At 41.2% G+C, this 26,584-nt stretch overlaps 2 protein-coding genes across 6 annotated transcripts in view; one reads left to right on the top strand and one right to left on the bottom strand.

Annotated features, from left to right (window-relative positions):
- Positions 1–24: 24 nt before the first annotated feature.
- Positions 25–25,671, bottom strand: FBXO36 (F-box protein 36). The gene is made up of 4 exons (XM_082224662.1): positions 25,035–25,671; positions 9,601–9,709; positions 1,778–1,950; positions 25–246 (listed from the first exon to the last, which is right to left on the bottom strand). Exons 1-4 carry the CDS (start codon positions 25,128–25,130, stop codon positions 55–57), a joined length of 570 nt encoding a protein of 189 aa, XP_082080788.1. The 5' UTR covers positions 25,131–25,671; the 3' UTR covers positions 25–54.
- Positions 25,662–26,584, top strand: part of TRIP12 (thyroid hormone receptor interactor 12) — a 70,076-nt gene continuing 69,153 nt past the window's right edge. For all 5 annotated transcript variants that reach the window (XR_014220089.1, XM_082223820.1, XM_082223821.1 and 2 more), the window contains exon 1: positions 25,662–25,802. The gene's annotated coding sequence lies outside the window, so the exon portion shown is untranslated. The remainder of the gene's footprint in view (positions 25,803–26,584) is intronic.

Raw genomic sequence — 26,584 nt, forward strand, 5'->3', positions numbered from 1 at the left:
ATGGAACAAATACACACATTAGAGTTGTTACCACCAGCTAGGAAAAGCGCTCCTTTAATCTGACAGGCTATCTGATGATTCAGTTTTCATCTGCCGTCTTCTTCTGAGTTGGAGCTGCAGTTGAATTTTGTTAGTGAAGAAGAACTGCTTCCAGCCCACCTCGTGTGCCAGGGATCTCATTTCTGAGGTAATTCTGCCCGATAAATTTTGTACAATCATTTCCCATAGTTTATCCGAGTTGCATAACTATTTGCAAAAGAAACAAAAACGTATTAGCCTTAAACATTAGACAAGTGTCATTTTAAAAATACAGTTATTTGAAGGAGAACAAATATTTGAATTACTGCTGGCTGTTTGATTTACAGTAATGATGGGAGCTTTTCCAAAGAAATGAATGCCTGGATATTGCATTACCTTAACTTTCTATAGTGTTGTTAATTACAGTATATAGTATTTCCTACTTTGGATTGAACCATCTACAGATTCTTTCAAGCTACAATGCCCTTGCATTTTAAAACACATAATTATTGCATGGGAATATTCTGCTACTTTACTCAATGCGTTTTTTCTTTGCTTTGCTGTGCTGCCACCACAGATGGATTGAATCACCTTTGTCTATGCCTCAGTGCTAGCATTTGCCACTTCCTGACTTCAGAGTAGGCATATACAGAATTACAAAGTAAATCTCACTTTTTCATTTAACCAAATTATGGATTGGAATTGCACTTTGCAAATGAAATATGACATATTAAAATAATCTACAGAAAGAACTACTCTGCCATCATGTCCCGCACCACAAATCTGCTGTAATGCTTTCAGATTGCAGAATGAAATATAGAATCCCAGATACTTGGGGCTGCCCAATGTTTTCTTATTTAAACATGCATACATCAGGTAATTAATCTGCGGAAAGATTATATGGCTCCCAAACGATACAAGAAAACTATGCCCTTGCTTGGATTTCTCTTTTGCATTAGGCATTAGCTCCCTCTGGTGGTGTTTTGTTTAAGTCAGTCATGTGCAAGCATGTGCAGTCATTTTAGTGAAATTGTCACATGCTGTGAAAAATAACTGAGGGAGGCAATAAATTTCTGATTATGTATTACATCTCATCTAGCAGGATAACAAAATCTTATGACAGCTAGAGATACAATGAAGTTTGTCTTCAAGAGATGGATGTTTAAGGCACAGAGGTCTGATGCAGGAAGGGCGCAGGAACGGGTGTCTAGAAAAGGGTCAAGCATAAATATTAAGATAAAGTCGAAATAAATAAAAAAAATCAAAAAATTGTCCAGTAGCACCTTAGAGACCAATGAAGTTTGTTCTGGGTATAAGCTTTTGTGTGCATGTATCTGAAGAAATGTGCATGCACACAAAAGCTTATACCCAGAACAAACTTAGTTGGTCTCTAAGGTTCTACTGGACAATTTTTTAACTTTTTAATTCATTTCGACTGAGTCAGACTAACACGGCTACCTAACTGTATTAAGATAAAGAATACTGTATGGCAGTGCACTTTCCTGGATGAACTCAGTTTAATAAAGCTGACCACATCATGAGTTAGCTTTTTTACACTAGGAGCCCAGAGAATCTATATCCCCAGTCCCTCAAAATGTTTATTTACATGCTCATGCAATAACTAGCACTCCTTGGAACTTTTTGGTAATTCATCATGACTGGACAATCATTAGACAGACACTAACTGAAGGCACTCGTCTTTGTTGAAGCTAAACTGCAAGTGAACACATTTCAAATATTGCTTTTTCTTCTTTTTTACCGTTTCAAATCTGTGAGATACTTGAGAAAGTCTGGCAATATCTTCAAGATCCAAATAGGACATGATGTACAAAAGCAATGGATCAGGAAGACGCACTAAGAAATCATAATTCCCCCGGCACATGTTGAAGATATGATCCAGAGTATCTGCTCCAAACACGATGGCTATTTGAACTGTGTTAAAAAACAAAAAACAAGACTTATACTATGTTCCAAAGGATCAACCATTCTTCTAAATGTACTGCTAAATATAGTCAAAATAAAAAAATTCCTTCCAGTAGCACCTTAAAGACCAACTAAGTTAGTTCTTGGTATGAGCTTTCGTGTGCATGCACACTTCTTCAGATACACTGAAACAGAAGTTGCCAGATCCTTCTATATAGTGAGAAGGTGGGGAGGGGTATTACTCAGAAGGGTGGTGCGAATAGGAGATTGGCAGATAGCTGAGATGAGCCTGTTGACGACTCTTAACGACTGTAATAGGTCTTACAGGAAAAGGCAAGGGGTGAAAAGGTGAGAAATGGCTTAGTTATGTATAATGGGATAAGAATCCGGCAAGAACCTTGGGGCAGAGCCTGCCGGCATGCCGGCAAGAACCTTGGGGCAGAGCCAGTGGTAGGTGGAATCAAAGACCATATTGGGCAGGACTAAAATAAAAAATGGGTGTGGCGTCCCTCTTTCTCTCTTACCCACCCACCTTTTTCTGTTTTGTACTGTCCTTGCCAGCAAAGGGGGGGGCATTATTATTATACGATATAATACACACGAACAGGGAATCTTTTTTAGACTGAAGGCCAATTTTCTCATTGCCAACACTGGAACCATAAACCATGGTTGGTGCACCCTGTTTTGCTACTAGAGTTGAAGCAGGAAGTTGCTGCCCCAATGAAGTCTCCTTTACCTGGGTTGTGTGGCAGCACCTGCAAAGTGGCAGAAGCAGGTTGTGGTTGGATCTCATGAGATCTTGCAGAGAACTCACAGAAGGTGTGAGATCTCGCCGGAAGCTGCCGCTGCTGCCTCTGGCACTTCTCTGCTGTTGGAAGAGGCAGCAGGGTGGGCCTTTGAGGGTGCATCCTCTTGGCATTCTACCACCCAAGGTGGTTGCCTCAGCCTGCCTCATGGATGGGCCAACCCATGCACACAAATTCACATGTACACACTTCTTGTTGTTTAGTCGTTTAGTCGTGTCCAACTCTTCGTGACCCCATGGACCAGAGCACGCCAGGCACTTCTGTCTTCCACTGCCTCCCGCAGTTTTTGGTCAGACTCATGTTGGTAGCTTTGAGAACACTGTCCAACCATCTCGTCCTCTGTCGTCCCCTTCTCCTTGTGCCCTCAAGCTTTCCCAACATCAGGGTCTTTTCCAGGGAGTCTTCTCTTCTCATGAGGTGGCCAAAGTATTGCAGCCTTAGCTTCAGAATCTGTCCTTCCAGATCCTGGACTCAGGGCTGATTTCCTTCAGAATGGATAGGTTTGATCTTCTTGCAGTCCATAGGACTCTCAAGAGTCTCCTCCAGCACCATAATTCAAAAGCATCAATTCTTTGGCGATCAGCCTTCTTTATGGTCCAGCTCTCACTTCCATACATCACTACTGGGAAAACCATAGCTTTAACTATACAGGCCTTTGTTGGCAAGGTGATGTCTCTGCTTTTTAAGATGCTGTCTAGTACACACACAGCAATTATTTTTGAAAAAAGCCTTCTATGGAGCCAAAAGCCTCCTATTGGACGGAAAAGCCCATGGGTTGAATCCAGCTAAGATAATATCCATTTAGAGATCCAGCCCAGTTTGAGATTCAAGGATACAGTGCAACTCACAGAGTTTAATCCACCAGTAACCTATCTTTCTTATGCATAGGATTGCACTCTATGGTACAAAATTTGTTCATATGATCAATTTTTCCAAGATTATCTTTATTATAAATAGTTTAATCATCTGGTTGCTATCTTAAAGCTGCCATCGTAAGATACCTGGATGAATAGCAATTGGTCAGGCTAAAGGTTCCCTTCTTCTGATGGAAGGACTCCTTCTGCTGAGGAGGAAGGATGCACCCCTTTTAAAATATATTTTGCACTAACTTACTGAAAACACACCAGTATATCAAATTAAAACCACAAACAAAACACACAGCTGCCTAAATGTTACTAGAATGCTGACGTGTAGAGAATCACGAATTTCCCAAGGCTTGTAGGCAGATTATCAAATGCAAAATCAAATTAAATAGCATGACAATGCCCTGAAACCAGGCATAAATTGGCAAGTGCATGACTGCTGCTGAACTTGGTTGCTTCTCTCTGTGTGATGTTTAAATGCTATGATGAGCATTTAAAAACCATTATCAGTTCCTGATTATTTAAAATGGTTTGTATCATAAGCTTTCTACTAACAGCTGGAAGTACCTACGTAGGATAATGACTGGCTTAATGTTTTACTGACAAAATTAATTTATTTTATTTTATCTTTCCTTGAGGAACAAACATTTTACAACAGCGCATTTGGGAACGTCTTCTTGCATTATAAGACACATAAAAACTATATCATGTATACCAACTACTGAGAGGCAAGTCAAATGTTAATTAATAACTTTAAAAACTAGAGATAAAATTAGCTAAATGGTTATGGAATGTTGTATATTCAGTACTTTGTGCCACAGAGTTGGAATAAAATCTTCATCTATCAACAGCTCATGTAAATACTATCTCCAGCTCCATTTATTAACCCTGTCATAACCTTGTTCACAAATCCATAAATTCCCTTCTCAGTTTCCACAGATATTTAGACATAAAGCTTCCTAAGCTGGGAGAGATTCAAAAGAAATAGAAAAAAGCAGGGCTGGTTAATTTTTTATTCAGAACCTTAATTCATGGCTGTGGCCTTCTGTCAACTGTACAACATGGACAAAGGTAATTCTATGGCAGGATCTGATGGGATGCAGTGAATTTCTGGCTGAGCTGGGAGCTTCCCACCACAGTTGAGTTCAGCCAAAAGTATGCCAGTATAACTTGCCTATTCTGGATCAGCTGGGGCTCAGCCAGCTGAGCCAAGGCCAGTGTAAGTTCCCAAGAAGGGGTGGGGGCTTAAGCTGGATCCTAACTGTCAGCTCAGTCATGTGACTTGACAAAAAGGGTAGTTTAAGTCAAACTCTATCCTGTAATCTTATTTTCCTTCTGACAGGCTATGGCTGGCTCACCTGGCCATAGTCTTGCTCCTGAAAGGAGTTTGGTTCCGGTGTAAATTTATACCAGATTGATTTATGCCAGCTTCTTGAGCATACACTTGCTCCCTAAGGCACGGCTTGCAAGGAATGGTATTTTCTGAAGAAGCCTCCTGTCAGACTGGTTTCAGAAAAACCTTCGGACCTCACTACTCCCTGTTGCCTTGTGCCTTCTGCTCTTTCCAGTCTAGTCTATTTCCTGGACTACTACTCCTGCTGGCTATACAGTGGTACCTTGGGTTAAGTACTTAATTATTTCCGGAGGTCCATTTTTAACCTGAAACTGTTCTTAACCTGAAACACCACTTTAGCTAATGGGGCCTCCTGCTGCTGCCGCACTGCTGGAGCACGATTTCTGTTCTCATCCTGAAGCAAAGTTCTTAACCTGAGGTACTATTTCTGGGTTAGCAGAGTCTGTAACCTGAAGCGTATGTAACCTGAAGCGTATGTAACCTGAAGCGTATGTAACCCAAGGTACCACTGTATATCCATATCCCAATCCATTTTCTGAACTCATCATACATATCTCAGTTCTGCTGGAGAAATCTTTTGGCAGTTGACTCCAGATTGATCCCCACAGAAGCCTCTCTGTCAAACTGTGTGGAGTGATCATGCCGACTATGATCATTTCTCCCTAAACTGTGTCCGGACTGAATTTCTGTTAGATTTTCTGCCTGTAGTTCATTACTGCAAGGAGGCAACACAGAAAAAACATGTCTAATTATTTGCGGTTGCAAGATATATATTTTCAAGCTAAGGCCTGATTTGTCACAGGATAGTTGTGCTACAGATTCCTGAAACCAAACCAAGTCCCTGCTCTCTTCTGCTGCCTTCCAGAACCCATACTCCTGCCTTGTTGTACAGGATGAGGCCACTTGCGTCATTGCTGCCTTTGGAACCTGCCCTGGCCTACACTTCCTACTTCTGGCTGGTGACCTGTGCCTGCCTTGGACTGCTCTACTGCCTTTAGCTTCCTCAATTGGCAACCAATACTTCCAGACAGCCTGAAAGCTGATTGCTTTGGGAGTGGGGTCTTACCCAATTAGGCTCTAAAGTACTCCTTCCTTCCTGACCAGTGAGTTTCTGTTGCCTGCTCATGACTTAATACACATCAAACAAGACTACCCTAAAGCACAGGACACAGGAGAGTGGATTATGAGGCTGCCTTACACTGAACCAGACTGTTTTCAACACAGCACTGTCTATTCCAATCAGCAGCAGAAAGCCAAGGGCTCACATAAGAAGCCTGTTTTAGCCCTGCTACCTGATCCTTTCAGCTGAAGATGCCAGGATTTAAACCGGGAATCTTTTGAATGCAAAGCACAGTCTCTAGTGCTATAGGTGCTATCCGAAAAAATATTCTGTATGGCACAAATGCCCCAAAGGTTGGTCCATAATGATCTATCTATCCCAATTACTTGAATAGCTGTCAGATATTGTTATCTTAAACATTTATATGTTCGCCTTTACCAATGACTGCAACGCAGTTTACAAAAATGAAAAGCAAATGGAAGGAATAAAGAGCAATTAATAGCGAAAAAATTTAAAGTCAATAAAAATGTTTTAAAATGCCCGAAATAATGGTTTTCCTGGTACTGAAAGAATATACAAGTTGATGTCAGGTATATCTCCCTAGGGAGGGCAGTCTGTAACTACCCTCTCTCTTGTAGATGTAAGCCTCACTTCTGATGGAGGCGGTATTCGTAGGTCTCTGTCCGATGACCTTTGTGTAAAAACAGGTGAAGTTCTATGTGCAGACTCACCATACATATGGTAGAACTATTCCAAAATGATTCATTACAGTGGAAGGGTAAATCTGATATGATTTTGAATATAATGCTGGGTTGCAACATGCAGTTAACTTCCTTAGTAGCGATTACCGGTTTTATCAGTAATTTTAACACTGAGGGTTAAAAATGTAAAATTAGAAACAACACTAAACTCACTTTCCTAAACCAAAAGTATAGTGCTAACTTGAACACACATAACGTTCAAATGCAGTATACAAACTGGTGTGGTTCCTATGTAACACTAAGCCATCATTTGCTGAACAAGTCGGGATTTGGCTGACATATGTTCAAACAACAGCTTGTCTTGTATGGTTTTTAGTTTGCTGCCCCACCCTCCTTTGCATATGAAAGAACAGGCTTGTAGCATGGGTGTGTTACTGGATCTATCTGTCACTAGAGGTCTGGGTGACATCAGTTGCTAGGATTGCTTTTTACCAGCTTCAGCTGGTGAGGTAATCAATGGCTGTTTCTGGATGGGGATAGCTTGATCATTGCCATCCACACACTTGTAACAACTGGATTGGATGACTGCAAAGTGCTCTATGTGAGCTTAATCTGAAAGCTACTAGTTCAGAATGTGGCAGCTCATCTGCTCACTGGGGCAGAATATTGCCATCGTGGTATGTTACTATTGACAGAATTGTACTGGCTGCCCATTCAAGGTGTTGGTATTGGATTGCAAACCCTATTTGGCTTGGGACCAGGAGACCATCTTGGCTGTGAGTCCTGGAAGACCTGCTCCTTGCCTTGCAAGCCTTTTTTCACCTGGTCTGAGAGGGTGGGGCCCTCACTGACTCCAGCTACAAAAGCTGAGGCTGTTGAAGAGAGCAGATATCATCTTGGCTGCCTCTTAGTGCAGTCCGAGGTCATTGAGCCTGAGCTTCCACAACTGCCGTCCACCATGAACTGCCATCCACCATTGGTGGCAGCAACAGCAGGTTTGTTCTATGCTTATGATAATATGCTATTTTCTTGTTAATTATGCAGTTTTAAATGTGCATTTTATATTTGACTTCTTTTAGTACTGTCTTCTTTTGAAATGTTTAAGATAATATTTTGTTTCCTGTTAATTATGTTGCTTTGCTTGTATACTTTATATTTGACTTTCTTTAGTAATGTTTTATTCTGGATTATTTTATTTGGTGTTTTTGATATGTTGAATGGGGAGTTGTAGTCGCCGGCGGTTCCGAGGGGAACAAACCAATCACATTCTCTTCCTCTTTCTCCTTGTAATGGCCAGTTCCAGGAAGTAGGTGTTGTTGAAGATGACTGTCAGTTTCCCAAGATCCCAGCGCCAACCACTCCAGGAAATACCATAAATACACAGGCTGTTACCCCGCTAGGCCTTCGGTTCAGGATCATTGGATCAACAATGATGAGGAACATGGGTGCGACAGGGAATGCTTCCCAGCTCTTCTTAGTGTTTTTATCACTCCTGATTGGGCTCCCTGTTGTGGTAGCTATGGATACGGGCGATGCATCCTGATTCTGTTTCTCAGTTGCATTGGATTATGTTCCTGCCTGAGCTTATATGCAAGAAAAGGCAATGGAAAACTATGATGGAAGAAAAAGATGTCTCTGTCAAGCATAGCTACCTTGTTTTATGAGTTTCTGGCTGTTTCCAGTACTGGAGCACAACTCATCAAATCCTTATTGCCATGCCGTGTTCAGGAGTAAGGACTGTGCCGGACTGGAAGATTTTGGAGAATTGCACCCTACACTCATAGGAATATTTCTTGGGATTAAGATGCTGCCTTAATGGGGAAGTCTTCGTTTTGATTGAATAGGGAATATTAACATGTTACACAAGCTTTGTTGAAGCACAATTATGGCTTTTTTCTGGTATGCTTCCTTTTCTTAATTTCAGTAGAACTTGCATGAAAGTTCCTGATAGATCAGGGGACGATGTTGAAATGACCAAATATTTTCTATATATCTTTTTTTAACTATGATGTTTTATTGTTCGCAGCGTCATGTTCAGTATTTTAAAGATACTAACTATGGTGGAAGCTTTCGGTATTCTAAAGGTGTTAAACAAGGTGAAGGGTCGCTGATAACTCAATCAGATGATGGATGTAACTAAATCAATAAACTTTGTGAGTTGTATGGTATAAATGGCAGCATGCAAGCTTCCTTAGTTTGTGTGCTTAATTCTTCAGGGATTGAGGACAAAGTCTGTCTGAATTTAGTCATAACCTGACTGAATCCAGTATGAAAGAAAGAATGAGAGAGAGAGAGAAATAAAGAAAGAGAAAGAGAAAGAGAGAAAGAAAGCTGTTGTAAACCACTTTGAGATTTTTTCTTTAAAATATAAACTGGTACAGAAATGAAATGCATAGTAATACCTAAAAGAATGTCTCATCACATATATACCCAAATGAACATTGTACTCTGCAGGAATCATAGAACTGTAGGGTTAGAAGGGACGCCCAAGGGGAAACTGAACTTTCAAAAAACTAGGGACATGCACCTGCACAAGTTGAGGGCAATTTTTCATTGGGTTTCCACCAAAACCAGTATATGTGTGGTTCAAAATCACTCCATATGAAGTTAAAAGAAGGTATCAATTCCATCCCCAAATTAGTGTTTCTTCTCAAATCCTCAAAAGTAAAAAAAAAAAATCTTGATATAAGAAAGCCAAATAATAGCACTGTTGTTGTCATCTTTTATAAGGAAACTAGTGCAGTTTCTATCATCTGAAATGTTGCTGTGACAGATCACCTTTAAATATGCTATTAATCTAGGTCTCATGCAAACATGAATACAGATGATGGATTGGAACATACATCAGACTAAAGCTATACTTTTAGTATCTTACTTTGGAGAGAAGGGTCATCCAAGAAGTCTTCATGAGTTTCTCTAAGTTCTCCAGGCCTTGCTTCACGAAATTCACTCCGAAGAGAAATTTTCCACCACCTGAAAATTACCTATAAATGAAAATTTTGAGAAATCTTAGCTGGTGGGTTTTTTTTGGTTATTAATGTTGTACAGCCACTTTGATTTTTTGTGTGTGAAATCACACTGTATAATGGTATTATAATAAATAAAATAAGTAAGTGGCCTCTGTGGCAAATAAAAGCTTGCACCAATTACGAATCTTGCTGGAGAGAGATACCATAGCCTCAAGTCATCAATGCTCTGCTAACTTCTAGACAAGATCATTTTAATGCCACAAGGTTGCCTTTGAAAATGGTTCAGAAATTGCAGTACAGTGGTGCCTCGCAAGACGAAAAGAATCCGTTCTGTGATTCTCTTCGTCTAGCGGTTTTTTCCGTCTTGCGAAGCAAGCCCATTGAAGGATTAGCGGATTAGCGCTATTAGCGGCTTTTAGAGGCTTTTAGCGGCTTATCTGCTGATCGGATCAGCTGATAAGCGGCTTAGCGGCTTAGAAAAAGGGGGGAAGGGAAAAAACCAGCAGGAACTCGCAACACATTGTCGTCTTGCAAAGCAAGCCCGTAGGATTCATTTTGCGAAGCGCCTCCAAAACGGAAAACTCTTTCGTCTAGCGAGTTTTCCGTCTTGCGAGGCATTCGTCTTGCGGGGCACCACTGTAAATATGCTCACAGCTGTCTTATGCACTAATGGGAACAAAGTATTGAGGACACATCATGCCAGTGCTAAAATGCCTGTATTGGCTCCCAGTATGTTTCAGAACCTAATTGAAATTGCTTGTGTTTACCTTGAAGCTCTTCACCATTTAGGACAACGGTACTTGACAAATCACTTTTCTGCATATGAGCCTACCTGTGTGCTGAAATCATCTTCAGGTGCCTCTTCCTGGTCTGTCAGCTGCCAGTTATAGTGAACGGCAATGAGGTAAATTACCATTTTAGTGAGAGAGAGGCTAATCTAACACTTATTTTGGTTCCAGGTGAACCAAATGCATCCAAAGATTTTCTCAGGCATTTTAACATTAATATTCTGTGGTGATTTTTATGCTACTCTGCCATCTGCTGTTTCAGATCTCATTGCCGTTTTCTTGGATATATTTTTTGTTTTCTACTATAATTTTTCTATTTTTAGTGTAACGTCTGCCTAGAAAAGTTTGCTTGAACTGGAACTTCTAGCAAACAACTAAAAAAATGAACAAAAAAGAAGAAAGAAATCGAAATTTACTCCAGTGACGATAAAAGTAAAAAAAGACAGTAGCAAACACCAGAAAAAAGAAAGAAGCAGGAAAAAATTATTACAAACCGAGGGTACTAAAGATATCTTCACCTATTGCTAACAATGAAATTTGTGCAGAATGAGTAATCTAGGGGAAAGCATCAAAACAGGACACCATCAGCTCCAATGCCAAAAATTGTGGTACTGTCCCCATATTTAGAACATCCTTATTGTGGAAAAAGCTTATCAAGCTTTCTATCTATTCCTCAGCTACATGGAGGGCCAGAAATTCTAGAAATGTAGCTGTAAGCTAATTTATGAAAAGGATCATGATGGAGAAATAGAAGATTGCTTGTCCTTCACCCATATATGCACCTCTTTGGTAACAATTAAAACCACAAAAGCCTTTTAAGAGAATGTAAATCAATTTACTAGAGGATGAGCATGCATTTACAGTATTTTTCTTTCTCTTTTTATTGTTATTATTAAAGGAAATTTCACTGCAGAGACAAACATATAATAATAAATTTCATACCTCCCACAATATGTAAACACTGGCATGTTTACTTTTTCAGTTAAATTGTACTTTTTGGGACGGAATGGCTCACTCATTAATGCAACAAAATTAGTTCCTGGGATATCAATTTATGCATCAATTTATGCATCAATTAATTTTCCTGAAGGATAAGCTAGGAATAAACCCAAAAGGGCATTGTTTATTTCCTTCTCAATATCCATAATGAAAAATACAGAGGGGGTCTGATGGTAGCTTAAGAGCCAACAACTTTACGGCTCACCATATGCTTTTACACGCCAGAGTCCACTTGATAAGATTTGGAAATTGTTACTCTCAGGTGGTGGACAGAGATGACTAATTAGATGCTTATTATGGGACCTACTGAAAAAGATCCCCTCCCCTCGGGATTACTAAATTGCCTTGTGATGTTTTGGCATAGGTCTGTGTAATGCCATGTGGGGACTGTAGTGCAGGGTCTAGCGGTCAAGCAGCGACATGTTGTCATGTGTTCTGGTACCCATGTCCTTGGTTGGTTGGTGGAATGTGGTGGTAAAGGAAACATCAGCACCTCTAGCCACATCAGTGGTAGCAGTCTTTTACCCCTGACCGCTAGGTCCAGTCGCGAATGACTCTGGGGTTGCGGTGCTCATCTTGCTTTACTGGCCAAGGGAGGCGGCGTTTGTCTGCAGACACCTTCCGGGTCATATGGCCAGCATGACTAAGCCGCTTCTGGCAAAACCAGAGCAGCACACGGAAACGCTGTTTACCTTCCCGCCGGAGCGGTACCTATTTATCTACTTGCACTTTGACGTGCTTTTGAACTGCTAGATGGGCAGGAGCTGGGACCAAACAACGGGAGCTCACCCCGTTGCTGGGATTCGAACCGCCAACCTTCTGATTGGCAAGCCCTAGGCTCTGTGGTTTAGACCACAGCACTATATGGTAGGCAGCTGTATTGTGTTTCAATACCACACATTCTCCACTTCTGCTCAGGTTTTCCTTGATATGTGGATGTAGAGTCTGATGTTGGAAAGTGACAGCACAGGTTCCTGATAGAAACAGGAGTTGCAGGGACACATCTTTATGACTCATAGGCTGGGAAACCTGCCACCTCCCACAGTTGGGATTACTATCAGTGTACACAGCTGTCAGGAAGAATGGACAATTTCTAACTGAAAATGAATAAGGGGTTAAATTGATCAGGTTGTTCTTCCTAATATCTCAACAAATGAAACCGATTTGTCAAAAAAAAAAGCGTTGGGGGGGGAATACGAGAGACATTGCACATACCTTTGTAAATAAAAAAAATCTTTAATAAAAATACATTTTTAAAAAACTGATCAGGTTGTTAACAGGTGCCAGCAACAGCTACTGGCCTTGCTGGCCTGTTCTGAGGAATGCTGAACATGCAGGCACAAAAGCAGAATATCAGTTTGAAACACGTCATACAAAATATGGCCAGAGCATTCCACTCACATAAAAATTAAATGCATTTTTGATTTTTGCTGAATTTTATTAACCTTATTATTAATATCAAAACTTACAAATATAATCAAAGGGAAATATTAATCATAACACAACCTTTTTTTGCAGATGCAATATTCAAAAGAGCATTCTTTCTAATAGTTCTTCCGTAACTCTTTATATGGTTTTCTTTTCTTTTGGTCCTTCTTAAAATTTAACTCCTAATGCTATCAAATCAGTATCTTCTCTTAAACAGGATTTTCCTTACCATATTTTTTTTTTAAATCTCAGAACAATTCATTTTGCACTGTTTTCATCCCTCCCTATTTTTTTTAAAATCCAGTAAATTAGTTTCACAGATTTAATCAATATCCAGCACTTTATTTCCCTATCCATTATTCCAGGTACTTCATTTCTCTTCAAATACTGAATGCCACAAAACCTTTGCTGCTGTCAATAAATAATAAATTAATTCCATTTCTTCTTCTGAAATTTTTCCTTCCATGCAAACCTCTAACAGGGTATAATAGTACTTCCGCATTCATTACATCTTTAGTCTTTGTTAATATCCATGCCCAAAATTTCTGTATGCTCGGATAATCCACCATATATGGAACATATCTGTTTTATAATATCTGAATTCCCAGCATTCAGCTTTTTCTTCGGGATTAATCTTTTAAAATCTACCTAGTTTTATGTCTTCTCGGTGACCTTATGTGAGACAATGTGTATTCTTGAGAAACAAGATCCAATTACGGTTTAATGTGAGTAATCGAAGAGATGGCTCACATTTCAGGTCTATGAGGAAAAACAATTGTTCAGAAAATGAAATCACCATTAAAGTGTGGAAAGGCTTCCATCTTTATTCAAAGCAACAATCTGTCTTCCCTCAAGGAGCCACAATAGGTGTTTGGAGCTTACCTAGGGGCATATCATTTGTAGTGTTCTTTGTTTTGTTTTGTTTTTCCTTACACTGGGGGAAATCTCCAAGGGAATGGGAAAACCAAAATGGAAAATGGAAATGTATTTGTTATCTATAGCTGTTCAACCCTGAACATGGAAAGCATACACTTTTTAGGACAAATACATTTTTTAGTCTGACCCTTTTTATTTCTTGTTCTAGTGACTATTACTCTTTTTGGATCTAGAAGTCACGCTGGTAGACAACGTAAACAGCATGATCCCTCCTAGAGTGGTTGTATGGCCTTCGAATTGTGAGAATTATGTACATCCTATAGCTAGGACTGATTTTATTAGGGCAATTAAGATTGTACTTGTAAGTATGCTAACGACTTACTTCTCAGTAAGCATGCATTGGATTGCACTGTGTAACATTCAGGCTTTGACAAGCAATCTGAAAAGTTTCTTAAAAAGTGTTATTTCAGTGCAGATAGAATACGAAAAAGCTTGACTGACATGTTAAAAATAATTTATTTGCATATTTAACTACAGTAGAACGCCATCAGTTAACACCAGAAGTTGGCATGTCATACGGTCAAATGTTTGCATTTAATTAGTTACAAGGAACTGTCTAAGGAGCACATGATAAATGAAGCAATTATATCAAAAACTGAAATCAAGAACATGCAATAATCTTTTTATACAGTTACTAACTCATTAGCAGAAAAATAACAGGCTGTTTAGAAACTGAGATATTGAAATGAGCCACATCATTTTGATTTGCAAGAAAATTAATATTAAGAGCCGATTAACAGAATAATAAGGGAAAGTACCGTATGTATTCCTACAATACTTTTTTGGATACTATGCTCAGATTGTTTTTAGAAATAATGCCATTTAAAATCACATTCCTGTTTAGAGAATTGAACGAATTTCCATGTATCTTATATGAAGGGGTTTCTCATAACAAATCAAGATACAACTAATTTACTTTTTTTTTTTTTTGCATCTTAATGGCCCTCACAACTACTTACAAGGAAAGAAGAAATAATTACAATAAAAGCAAATATCATATGCTGAATAAAAAAAAGCAACAGCACAGCAGTAAAAGTCAACTGTTCCAACTTGCCATCTAGATATACAGAGACTATTCCAATAGCACCCCTCTTTCAAGTATTCCATAAATAAGACATCACAACAGAAAAGGCCATATTTCCAATTGCCCCTCACCCAGTCTTTGGGAGCAGGTCTATCTGGACTAAAGTCTCCAATAAAGATTCTAATGATCTTGGGATAAAGGCAGACAGCATTTCCATCAAAAAGATGGGGTGGTTTTATGCTGCCATTGTTATTTGCAATACAAATGTACATTCTTTTGTCCCACTGTATGCTTTGGTTAAACTGGTTTTTCAGATTTTCACCTTGCCTCAAGGTGAAGCTGGAAAGCCCCAGTTCCTCTACTTAGAAAGGAACATTCAGTATATATGCAAACAGCTGTTGGGGGCTACTATTGGCTAATGCCAATGACATCAACATCACCTCACACATTTCTAGAGCAGTTTGCTACAATTTTCCATCACATTTTTCTTCTGATCCCCATTCCAAAGTAAAGGATAAACACACTGCTTGTTAACACATACAACTTTGTAGTGCAAAAATGATTCTGTAATACTGTGCCTCACTCTCATGAAAATATGCACCAGAGAGTATGGAGAATACAGAACAAAAGTGGTCCTCAGAGCACTGCGACAATTTGCAAAATAAAACTGAGTCTTAACACCGCTTTGAGGTTTTTTCTGCAATCAAGCAGTATATACATTTTATGAAATAAAAATAATCACACTACACTTTTGCAAAAAAAAATATCTGTGTGTAAATATTGCAATAAACAAACAATTGCTATATATACACAAGAAGCAGACAGGAAATGTTGCAGTTTAATATGCTAATTTATATGCAGCAGAAGCAATGATGCCTTCTCTGCTGTTCTCAGTCCCCCTGCCCACCCACAAGATGGCCCAACAACTACTACTGCTGCCTTGTCCTGAGGAACAACTGAAGTCACTTAGATAACCATGCCCTAGAAAACTGAGAAAGAAGGGAAATTGTGAAGTATTATTAGTATATATTTATATCCCACATTTTCCCCTCAAGGTGGCTTACAGATAAAAACAATCGCTTAAACATAGGAAAAATAATAATTACAAGCAATTAAACATTAAGAGAATTAAAATGTTATGTGTTTATAAAATCTGTTTAAAACTTACAAATAATTACAATAAAAACAAAAGTACTTTGTATCAACCTGAAACAAGATGCTTAGAATAGTATGGGGCAGCTTCCTACAGAATTGTGATGTTCCCCCAGTATTATTCGTGTAGGGTAGATTAGATACATCTACAGAGAAGGAAGCTTTGCCAATACCTGTTTTTTCAAAAATGTTTATGGTCATTTGCAGCTACTGGTACCATCCTACATTACTTTAGCAAAACCTGTTAGCAGTGTCCATTAAGTCATTAAGTTTAAAGAATAAGTAGCAGTGTAGACAGAATCATACTTTGGAATAAGGTGCCAGAGTTTGTCAAGTTTGCATTTTTAGTAAAGAAAATATTGGTTTAAAGTGTAGCGATCTTTCCTATTCTAATTTATTCAAGAAGGTTCTAGAGGCTTCTCTGTGTGATACAAGCTGGTGGAAGCTAGAAATTTCTAGCTGACAAGTAAGCTTCTATTCTGCCTGGAAACAAGCAAAAGGTTCCTGATGTTTGGGTTACAGTGGTGCCCCGCAAGACGAATGCCTCGCAAGACGGAAAACTTGCTAGACGAAAGAGTTTTCCGTTTTGAAGGTGCTTCGCAAAACGAATTTCCTATGGGCTTGCTTCGCAAGACGACAATGTCTTGCGAGTTCCTGCTGTTTTCCCCCCTTTCCCTCCCCCCTTTTTCTAAGCCGCTAAGCCGCTTATCAGCTGATTCAATCAGCAGATAAGCCGCTAAAAGCTGCTGAAAGCCGCTGAAAGCGCTAATCCTTCAATGGGCTTGCTTCGCAAGACAAAAAAACCGCTAGGCGAAGAGAATCACAGAACGGATTATTTTCGTCTTGCGAGGCACCACTGTATTCCTTCAGAGAAGCTGAACAGCCGGTTTAAACTGGTTCTGTTACCTCTTTCTCTCAAGGTCATATAAATAACAGGCCAGAAGGAGATTGGGTTTCACTTTCTGTCTTTCTTTCCTTCTGGTGTGGTGGTCTCTATGATCCTTAGGGTCCCTTCCAATTCTACAATTCTATTCTAAATAACAGGAAATATACCAGTTTAGTTACAATTCACTATTAAAGGGGATCAGTTATGTTATAAAACAAACCATTCACCATTATAAGCACACTGAGTGAATTATTAGTTCTATAACCACATAAAGGAAATGATACAAACATTTGGTTAAATCAGACATACAATACCCCATATATGTGAAATCTGTTAATATACAGTCTGTTTAAATTAGTTGTTCATTTGTTAGGTGACTCACTAAGCACAAGAAAAATGAGCACAAAGGAGCTAACTACAGAACAGATTGCAATTCATGAACCTTGACTCATTTGTCTGACAAATTTTAAATTAGCATACACACACAAAATATTAAAATATTGGATATGTTGGAAACTTGGTCAAAACAAACCTTTACATTAATTATGCCATGGAGCAGATATATTGCTACGACACTAGTGGAACCAGTGCTTTTTTTCTTGGGGTACACAGGGTTATGCATACCCCAAAACGTTTTGTGAATCTGTGTCTGGCCTCATTGAGGGGCAGTATTTCAATATGAGTAGAAAAATGAGAGTACCCCTAAACATTTTTTTTTTAGAAAAAAAACACTGAGTGGAACTATATGAACTACATAAAGGCTTATTATTGCCTACTGGCCCTAGGAAGGTGAATTTGCTGTGACATGCTTGCTAAGCATTTTGAGGATAAACTACTTCCATCCTATAGGATTTGATCCTGCTGAAGAAAAGTGCTTTCTTGTATTGGATGAGTTTCAGTTGCTGCAGCCTGAGGATATGGTATTTGGCTAGGTTTGTGCAACCACTTGTGTTTTGTACTCTTGCACCTCATGGCTTATAAAATCTGCTAGAAAGGGGGCAGCTGAATGGGCCAGGAAGGTGATTAATGCATCAAGAAGGAGTGGTCCCAGGTGTCTTGCCAAATGCAAGATGGTTCTTTTAAAAGAGATTCAGACGCAATACAAAACACAAGCAAGTGAGAAGATTTTATTTCTAAACTGAAAGCAATATATACATAACAATCATGCCCTTCCCTCTGCCACTTGGAAGCCCTCAAGAACCGACGAAGTGACTCCTCCAGGTAGTTTCAGTCTGTGCATAGGCCAGTCTGTGCATAAGCTTCTGAAAGACTCTGCCCAAACCAACCAATGTTATAAATAGCCACCTCCTCCCAATGCCTCACTTTAATAATTTCCAACATCAAAGAAGGTTTCCAGCACTATCCTCCCAGACTGATTAAGGCAGCTGGGGGGGGGGGTTTCATCTCCTCCCAACTGATTAGGACACCAAAGATTGTTCTCACACCTTCAAAAACTTAAAGGCTGGGAGGGAGGGGGAAGAAACAGAGGCAGGAAGGGTAACCATGTTAGAATCATGTGACTTCCCGGTATAGGGTGATATATAAATTCAACAAATAAATCATCATCATCACTAACTCCTCGATATACATTTTGTCTTCTGGATGGATTTCCCATACACCAGGCTGCCTGAAGGAGGTGGCTGCAAGACCACTGCTGAAGAAGCCTTCCCTAGACCTCAAAGTTCTTAATAATTTTAGATAAGAACATTGCCCAGAAAGGGGACATTTGCTGCTTGAGTGGTTTGGTACCAACCAGATCCAGGTTGTTTTGGAGGAGACAGATTTTCTAGATCCATTTCAATTGAGATTCAGGCCTGGTTTCAGTGTGGGAAATGCCTTGCTCATAATGTATGATCCTGTGCCAAGGGAGAGAAATGGGACAGGTGTGACTGTTGATTCTTATTAGATCTCTCGGTGGCTTTTGATATCATCGGTCATGGTATTGTTCTGCGTCAGGTTGGGGGGCACTGCATTGCAGTGGTGCTGTTCCTATTTGGATGGCTAGCTCCAGGTGGGACCTGACTGCTCCATGGATTCTCCTGTATGAATTCCTGCGGGGTCATTTCTAAATTGAATTACACTTCCTCTGAATGACTGGGTTTGTTGTTTGGGGGTTCTGGATTCACTGCTGTCACCTGAGGCACAGGTGGTCTTGTCGCACAGAGTGCCTTCCATCATCTTAAGCTCATGGCACAACCACAGCTGTAGCTGGGCAGGGTTGCAGTAGTCCAGGCATGGGCAAACTCCGGCCCTCCAGATGTTTTGAGACTACAATTCCCATCATCCCTGACCACTGGTCCTGTTAGCTAGGGATGATGGGAATTGTAGTTCCAAAACATCTGGAGGGCCGGAGTTTACCTATGCCTGCAATAGTCTCAAGTCTAGCAGTCAGGATATAGTCCAGAGTCAAACCTGAAGTGCAGTCCCATAGAGTTCCAGGAGCATTCAAGCCAAGGTCCATCAACATGGGCAGTTGAGCAGACACAGCACTTCAGCTCTTTTGCCCTTTGGAACTTGGCATGCTGATTGCAGCATCTGGGCTTGATGAGGCATATGACCCGCACCCGTACCAAGCCTACTCCAGCTGAGGAATCACACACCTCCTCCCAGAGCTAGCAAGCCCTACCTGGCTAGCTAGGTAGCTGGGCTGTGGGCCCTTGCCTGCCTCAGCCTTCTTGAGTCCCCCTTCCATTGCTCCCTACCTCTCAGTGCCCACCATGTTCATGGAGACAGGCCCATCACCCAGCTCTGGTGATGGATCTTGCTGCTATGGTTCCTGCGCACTGATCCTCATTCCCTCACCATCCTCTGTAACCCTGTGAGTACTTCCTTCCCCATCCCCTGCATGCCCCAGTGTGTCCTGGCTACAATCCTCACAGGGATCTTCTTTCACCTCTCCCTTCTTGCTGTCATCTTGCCAGTTCATGGCATACAGCTTCCCTAGTGAGGGGAAAGGGTTCAGTGGAAGAGAGTCAGCCAGGATCCCAGAAGATATTTTTGGGGAAAAGGTATGAATGTATGTGCATGTGTGAACAAATCTGAAAGCACTGCTTATCTGTGACTACTCAGAAAAATAACGTGCCATTCCTGTGTTCCCTAATGGAACTATTGGGTAAATCTGTCTGTCATTAAAGGTGCATATGTAATCCTGAACAGTATGTCCTAGTACATGCATATTAGCAGAGAATTCAGAGCAGCTTTGCTAAAGGAAAACAGTGATAGGTGTGGCAAAACCACAGGCTGGGATAGGCTGATTTGGCACACAATCTGAAGAAAAATAATTTATATTCAGCATCCAGAATCCTTAGGTTGCCCTGAGGTGGAGGTTGGTTAAAGCAGGTACTAAAAATCTGGAACTCTCAGCAGTCTTCTACTAAAATCTTTACTGAAAGCTGAGAATTGGTAACATGACATAAAGGGTTAAAAATACTTTGATGAGCATTAATCATAACAGTAAAGAACAGTAGCATAGTAACTTTATTATAATTTAATGCAGGCACTGCCAAACTTGGCACTCCAGCTGTTTTGGGACTACAATTCCCATCATCCCTGACCACTGGTCCTGTTAGCTAGGGATGATGGGAGTTGTAGTCCCAAAACAGCTGGAGGGCCAAGTTTGGGGATGCCTGATTTAATGTCTCTCTTCCTGTACAATTAAACATTCTGAAGAACCTGAATAGCAACAGATGGCCACATAGATTATTAATTTTAAAATGTACTCTGTACTATGAGGCATATCTGTTAACACATATGAAAGATTGGCAAGTCTCATTTTCTATGAATACCCCAGCATGGGCAATTTTAAAAATTGTTTACCTAGTAGCTTTCTGGATGGCTGAATAAAAAAAGGACCAAATGCCCTCTTCAATCTAGAGAAACTATAGAAAAATACTTTCTATAAACACCAAATTCACTAAATTAAATAGCTGACATTTGGAAGGCCTATATTGATCTCTATGTGTAAACTAAGATGGATGTATTGATGATGTATAAATGTATTGTTAATGTGAACTGACAATGTTTTTTCCTTCTTCTTGTATTCCCCACCCCCATTTTGTTTTTCCCCCTTGATTTTTTATTGCAATTGACTTTAATTAAAATATTTGGATACACAAAGGTATTAGAAAAATTCCTTCCAGTAGCACCTTAAAGACCAACTAAGTTATAACTTAGTTGATCTTTAAGGTGCTACTGGAAGGAATTTTTTTATTTTGACTATGGCAGACCAACACGGCTACCTATCTGTAAAAGGTATTAGAATAAGTCATATGAGGCTAGCTGATAAACCACTGTGGGAAGGGAAGGGAAACACTTATGAAATTTTGATCTAGTTGTTAAGACTTAGGGAGACAGGGCTGGGCTTATCCAGTATTTAAGATGAACAGTGTATGAGTTTTGGCACAACACAAGTTCTGTGAATGTTGTTATCTATGAGGTTTCCGGCTGGACCAGCCACATCCAAAATATGAGCTATCCCTTTATTATTTGTAAACCTGTTATGTATAAGATATAGTAGGATTAATCCTCCAAAGTTAGCACCTCTGTCATGTGGATGTCAGTGCTCAGTTAACCATGCACATGCTTTTATTCTACTGAAATAAACAAAACTTTGAAATACACAACTTTGGAGGGCTTATGCCCATTCTTTTTTAAGGAGCAGGGTGAATGCGCTACATCATTGTGAACATCCATAGCAGGGTGGGGAAACTCCAGATGTTAGTAGACTCCAAATCCCATGATCCCTTACCACTGGGAAAGCTGGCTGGGGCTGATGAGAGTTATAGTCCAAAAACATCTGGAGTGTAGAAAACCCTAGTCTATAAGACATAGACCTTCATATATGGTTACATTTATCTATCCTTCCCACAACAGAATTAACGCTTGCTAGGACAAGATTACAAGGCATGTGATGAAGCCACCTTGTTGAAGCTAAGCAGGTCAATGCTGGGATAGGAAACCACCTAGGAATCCCATGTAACACATTTTAACTTCTGGGATGCAACGAAGGCAGGATATAAATGTACTAAATAGCAAGTTCTACTGAAGCAAGAAAATTGTTTAAAAAACCTCCAAGAAGTGAAAGCATCACTCCTGAGCAGTGATTTACATATAAGCTAAACAAGCTATAGCTTAGGGCCCCACTCTCTTGGGGACCCCCCAAAGAATTAAAGAAAAGAAACTGTATGTACATTTCCAAAATATAAGATAAAAAACAAATAAAATTAAACTTATATACAGCAACCGTGTTTTGTGTTGTATAGGCTCCTATTATGTAAGTATTGGGCCCCGCCTGCTAGCCTGCTCCCTAAAATGTAACTTGTTTGCTCATTTCTATATCAATTACTTTGATAAAATACATATTTTGTTATTTGCAAATGGCTTTAGATACCTATCAGGTCCATAAATTACCATATAGCATATATTCAACACAAAAAACAGCGACAATTTGTTGTTGACAAAAGACCGTTGGACATATAAAGGGCCCCATTACCTTCAGTAGCTTAGGGCCTCATCAAACCTAAATCCGGCCTTGTTCCTGAGCAAGTAGTGGGCTGCCCCCAATGAAATCTAATGTAGCCTGTGGAAAAGAAGGCCAAGCACAATACATACTGTTGAAATGATTAATTTAATGGAGGAGGTAGATATGAATACACTCTGCAAAAACTAGGTGTTCAGAGGATAGAACTTGTGGATTTCAGTGTTGTTAATATGCTTAAAATCAGCTGTAACACTCATCCTTGCTGTAGAGAAAAAAATCCCCGGAGGGTGGGGGGAAGGAGACACAGATGCCTACATTCCTGTCATATCATCAATCCTCTCTGAAATGGTTTCATGTCCACACCTCCCACATTAACAGCAGTGCCTTTTCCTGCAATTTTATCCTACCCATTTCTGGTTTAATCTAATCTTTCCAGCTGTCTGCATTCTTATAAAATACTTACTCTTCGTACACTTCTCGATATAATACTAAACTACACTGTTATTCTCAAAGTTATATCTCTATTTAGAGTCTTTCTTAAGAATGTTTTGGGAAGCATCCATGAATCACTCATCTGACTGCACTTTTCAAGGACATTTGAGTCTGGATAGATTAAAAGAAATAGCTTCAATGGTATAGTTTTCTGTTGGAAGAAGTGGGCGGTTGAGAAACACTTTGGTTAACTAGGTCTGAATGCTTGAGCTGTCATAAAAACGATTATTTTGCAAATAGAGAAAAAAGTTCTGAACAAAATTAATGTTAATGTAGTTTCTGAGCACTTCAGAATTTTGCTACAAAGTATAAGCTCATCTCTTCTCCAGATGAAAAATTTCCCTCAGAAGTAGCCCTGTAGATCTCTCAAAGATCATTTACCTATTATGCCCCCCCACCATTTTATCTCTAGCTTGTCCATGTACAACCACAGTGAAATCTACGGTAGTTTGAAGGGAAGACAAAGGAACAATAAAAGGAAGCAGCAGGTGAACAAATTCACTTATTTGCAACCAAACTGTTAAAACTAGATGTTTTTATCAGTGGAACTTATGAAGTGCTTTTTTCTGTAAGAGGACTTAATGAAATCTTATACACAAGTATTTATGTTAAAATTGGGGCTTTTTTTCAGCCAGAGGTCACTGGAGCTCAGTTCTGCCACTTCTCAGGTAGGCACCACTGCCATTCTAAGGGAACAAAAGCCACTATATTAAAAGCATACTGACAGTATTCTTAATTCTTTGGATTCTAGAGTGATGTTGCAGCAGTATCAGGTCAAAGAAGGGCAATGATATGGGATACTGTCTCCCCCTGAACAGACAGCCACTTTGATTTACATATACACCCACTAAAAATAATTTTGCAGTACCAGGTATAGTATTTCTGCATACGGCTCTCTCACAAATGCTGAGAGCTTAAAAACAAAATACAGTAACTTGCCATAACACTCTCTCTGGAGGACAGATATTACTTTTACTAGAGATTAAACCTTACTTCTCAAACAGCGGGTCAAACCCACCTGGGAATGAGCAAAAGATGCTTGGAGTGTGCATGTAAAATTCCAAGAAGAGAAAGGATCTGAGTTCCAAAGGTAATATTGTTAGCTATAATAGCATCGTGACAACATTTTACTGAATTACTGAGTAAGTAACTCTATTAGGATTTGATGTTGGAAAAAGTATTCGCAAATGTTGCAGAATGCAGAGCACCATTGGGTATTTGGCGCAGAAATGCAATCTGGGAATTTGCCAAGTATACAGCCCTGCAACATATTGGAGTCCAATTGCCTCATATTTTTCAGGTGAAAGAACGGAGGAATGTTTGAAAAAAACACACACACAGTCAAATTCATGGTCAGAGGCAAAAGTAAGCAATAAATGTGAATTTTGTCACTGTATCTTATATTGTAGGTTTTTTTCACAATTGCATCCCTCTCCATCCAAGCAGAAATGAAAGACTCAAAGATGGTGCAAAGTGGTCCAATGAGGAGCTGAGAAGGGTGTGTGGCCTGAGGAGAGCACTGAGGGCCAAAAAGAGTCCTGGAGGACTGCATTTGGCCCTTGGGCCTGAGACTCCTCATCCCTGTCATGGATGGAGCAGGATATGTGACATAGAAATAAGAACTTTCGTCTATTTAGAAATATAACTCCTTTTGGAAAACCCACCTCCATGGGAGATGCCTGGGACTATAGGATCCCTTGTAGATGAGAAAGCTCAAAACGGGGACACGCATAAAGAAAGGTGTGCATTTAACCAGGTACAATGTGCCTTAAATAAAGGCAGCATCTAGGATTAGGGGACAGGACTACCAAATCCCAGATTTAGAGAATGAAGCCAGGAATGTTCTAGTAGGGAGGTTTAGCATGGCAATTTAATTATCAGCAAAATGTTTTGCTTAAGTTCTAGTGGACCCCATTTCCTTTCCTGAATGAGAAGCAAGTCGAGCGCGCGGAGAATTTCCCCTACACTTTTCTAGGATGCACCTGCTCAGTCCTAGGAAGAAGTAACGAATAGCCCTAAATTCAAGTGAGGCAACTTCCATTACTTTTTTCGCTATTAACGCCAGGCCGTCGCCGCTCACCCGGTAGCAACAGCGAGGAAGGAGGAGGAGGAGAAATCTGTGGAGGACCCCCTGAGAGGGGAGGTAATTCACTCACCTCCGCCTTGGTGACAAGGAGCTGGTAGAAGTCTTTGCTGGGCGACGGGGCCTGCCCTCGCGCCTCGAACAAAGTGTCTGGGAGGAGCGACGCCATTTTAGGACGCCAGCGGCCAATCGCTATGGCAACCAGGAAGGGGCGGCCGCACGGAGAGGTCACGGGAAGCCCAGCCTCCCCTCTTAAAGGAGACGGGCAAGCTCCTCCGTGCTGGAAGTCGGCGGGTCTTACACCACCCGCGAACGTACGGTGAAAGAAAGCGGGGGGGGGGGAAGTCTCTAAATCGGGGCGAAACCGCCAACGGGGAGGCCGCCGCCGCCAGCGGCTTCGCTGACCCTGTGGGGGATAAACGCTTGCGCGCACCCCGGGGGTGACGACCCCAGCGGAGGGATACCTCTTTTTCAGCCAAGGAACGTCTGAGACGAGCGGAGGGGGACGGCAAGGATAGAACCGCCGCCGATCCTTGACGTGTGGGAGGAGAGGGGGGGGGGCTGCCGGCTCCGCGGCAGGGAGCGCCAAGGCGGGCAGGAGGAGAACACCCGCTGCTGGCGAGTGGGGGGGGAGAACGGGGGCCCCCGGGCCCCTTTGGGGGTAAAGTAGTCCCCGGCCTCCCCCTACGCCGCTGGAGGGGGTACGGTGCGGAGGCAGACGGCGCACTGATCGGTGCTGCGGCTTCAGCTGATAATTGAAGGGAAGAGGCGCCGGGCAGGACAGAAAAGGAGCCGGAGAGCCACAGAGCGCTTTTGCAGAGGCCGCGTCGGGATAAACTAGGTACTGTGGCTCGAGGCGGACCAGGCCTGTTTTTCAACGCCGGGGTTTCTGTGGGAGGGAAAGCGACACTTCGGCTCCCCCCCCTCCTCCGCCCGTTCTTCGCCGGGGGGCCGGAGTCGGGGAATGTGGGGTGGGAGGGAGGCGGCGTTGGGTTAGAACATGACAGGGGGAGGTTGGTGGTGAGGTAGTCCCGGGCCCGACGGGGGCGGGTGGGAGAGAAAGGGGAAGGTTGGTGGTATGTGTGTGTGTGTGGTGGCTTGAGGCCTTGAATAGGTTTTCAGGAAGTCCTCGCCATAAAGAGGTCTCCTAATATGTACCTAATATACAAGGTGTTGGGGGGGGCGGAGGAGGAGGAGGAAATACTAAGCGGAAAAGGTTGGCTTCTTTCTCCCCGACCCCCTCGCTCCGTTCCTAAGCGGAATAGTGAAGAGGAGAAGAAGCAGCCAGGGTGGCAGAAATGGGAGCTGACAAAATGGCCAAACGGCTGCCTGAAGCTTTATCGTCATTCAGCCCTTCCCTTCTTTTCTTCGCCTTCCACGCTCCCGTGTAAGCGGCTCTCTGTTCATGGGGTGAATCTGGACCCCACCTTTTATGCCTGTGTTTACAGGAGCGCAGGATGCCCCATATCGCAGCCCTGCTCCTCTTTGCGGGCCTACCTTTAAACCTTCCCTCCCTCCCTCCCCCCCCCCGCCACGGTTAAGATTGGCGTTCTGGCTTGTGTGTGATTAAATACAAAAGGACAATGTCAGTGTTGACACTGCGCCCGGGTTTGTATTCGGCCC

Source organism: Podarcis vaucheri (assembly GCF_965113315.1).
Source record: "Podarcis vaucheri genome assembly, chromosome: 5".
NCBI lineage: Eukaryota > Metazoa > Chordata > Lepidosauria > Squamata > Lacertidae > Podarcis > Podarcis vaucheri.

Excerpts from the sequence above, each read along its gene's own strand:
- FBXO36 (XM_082224662.1), bottom strand. The coding sequence starts at position 25,130 with ATGGCGTCGCTCCTCCCAGACACTTTGTTCGAGGCGCGAGGGCAGGCC. Across the intron at positions 1,951-9,600 it reads GGATGACCCTTCTCTCCAAA|TTCAAATAGCCATCGTGTTT; the intron begins GTAAGATACTAA and ends TTTTTAACACAG. Across the intron at positions 247-1,777 it reads TATCTCACAGATTTGAAACG|TTATGCAACTCGGATAAACT; the intron begins GTAAAAAAGAAG and ends TTTTGCAAATAG.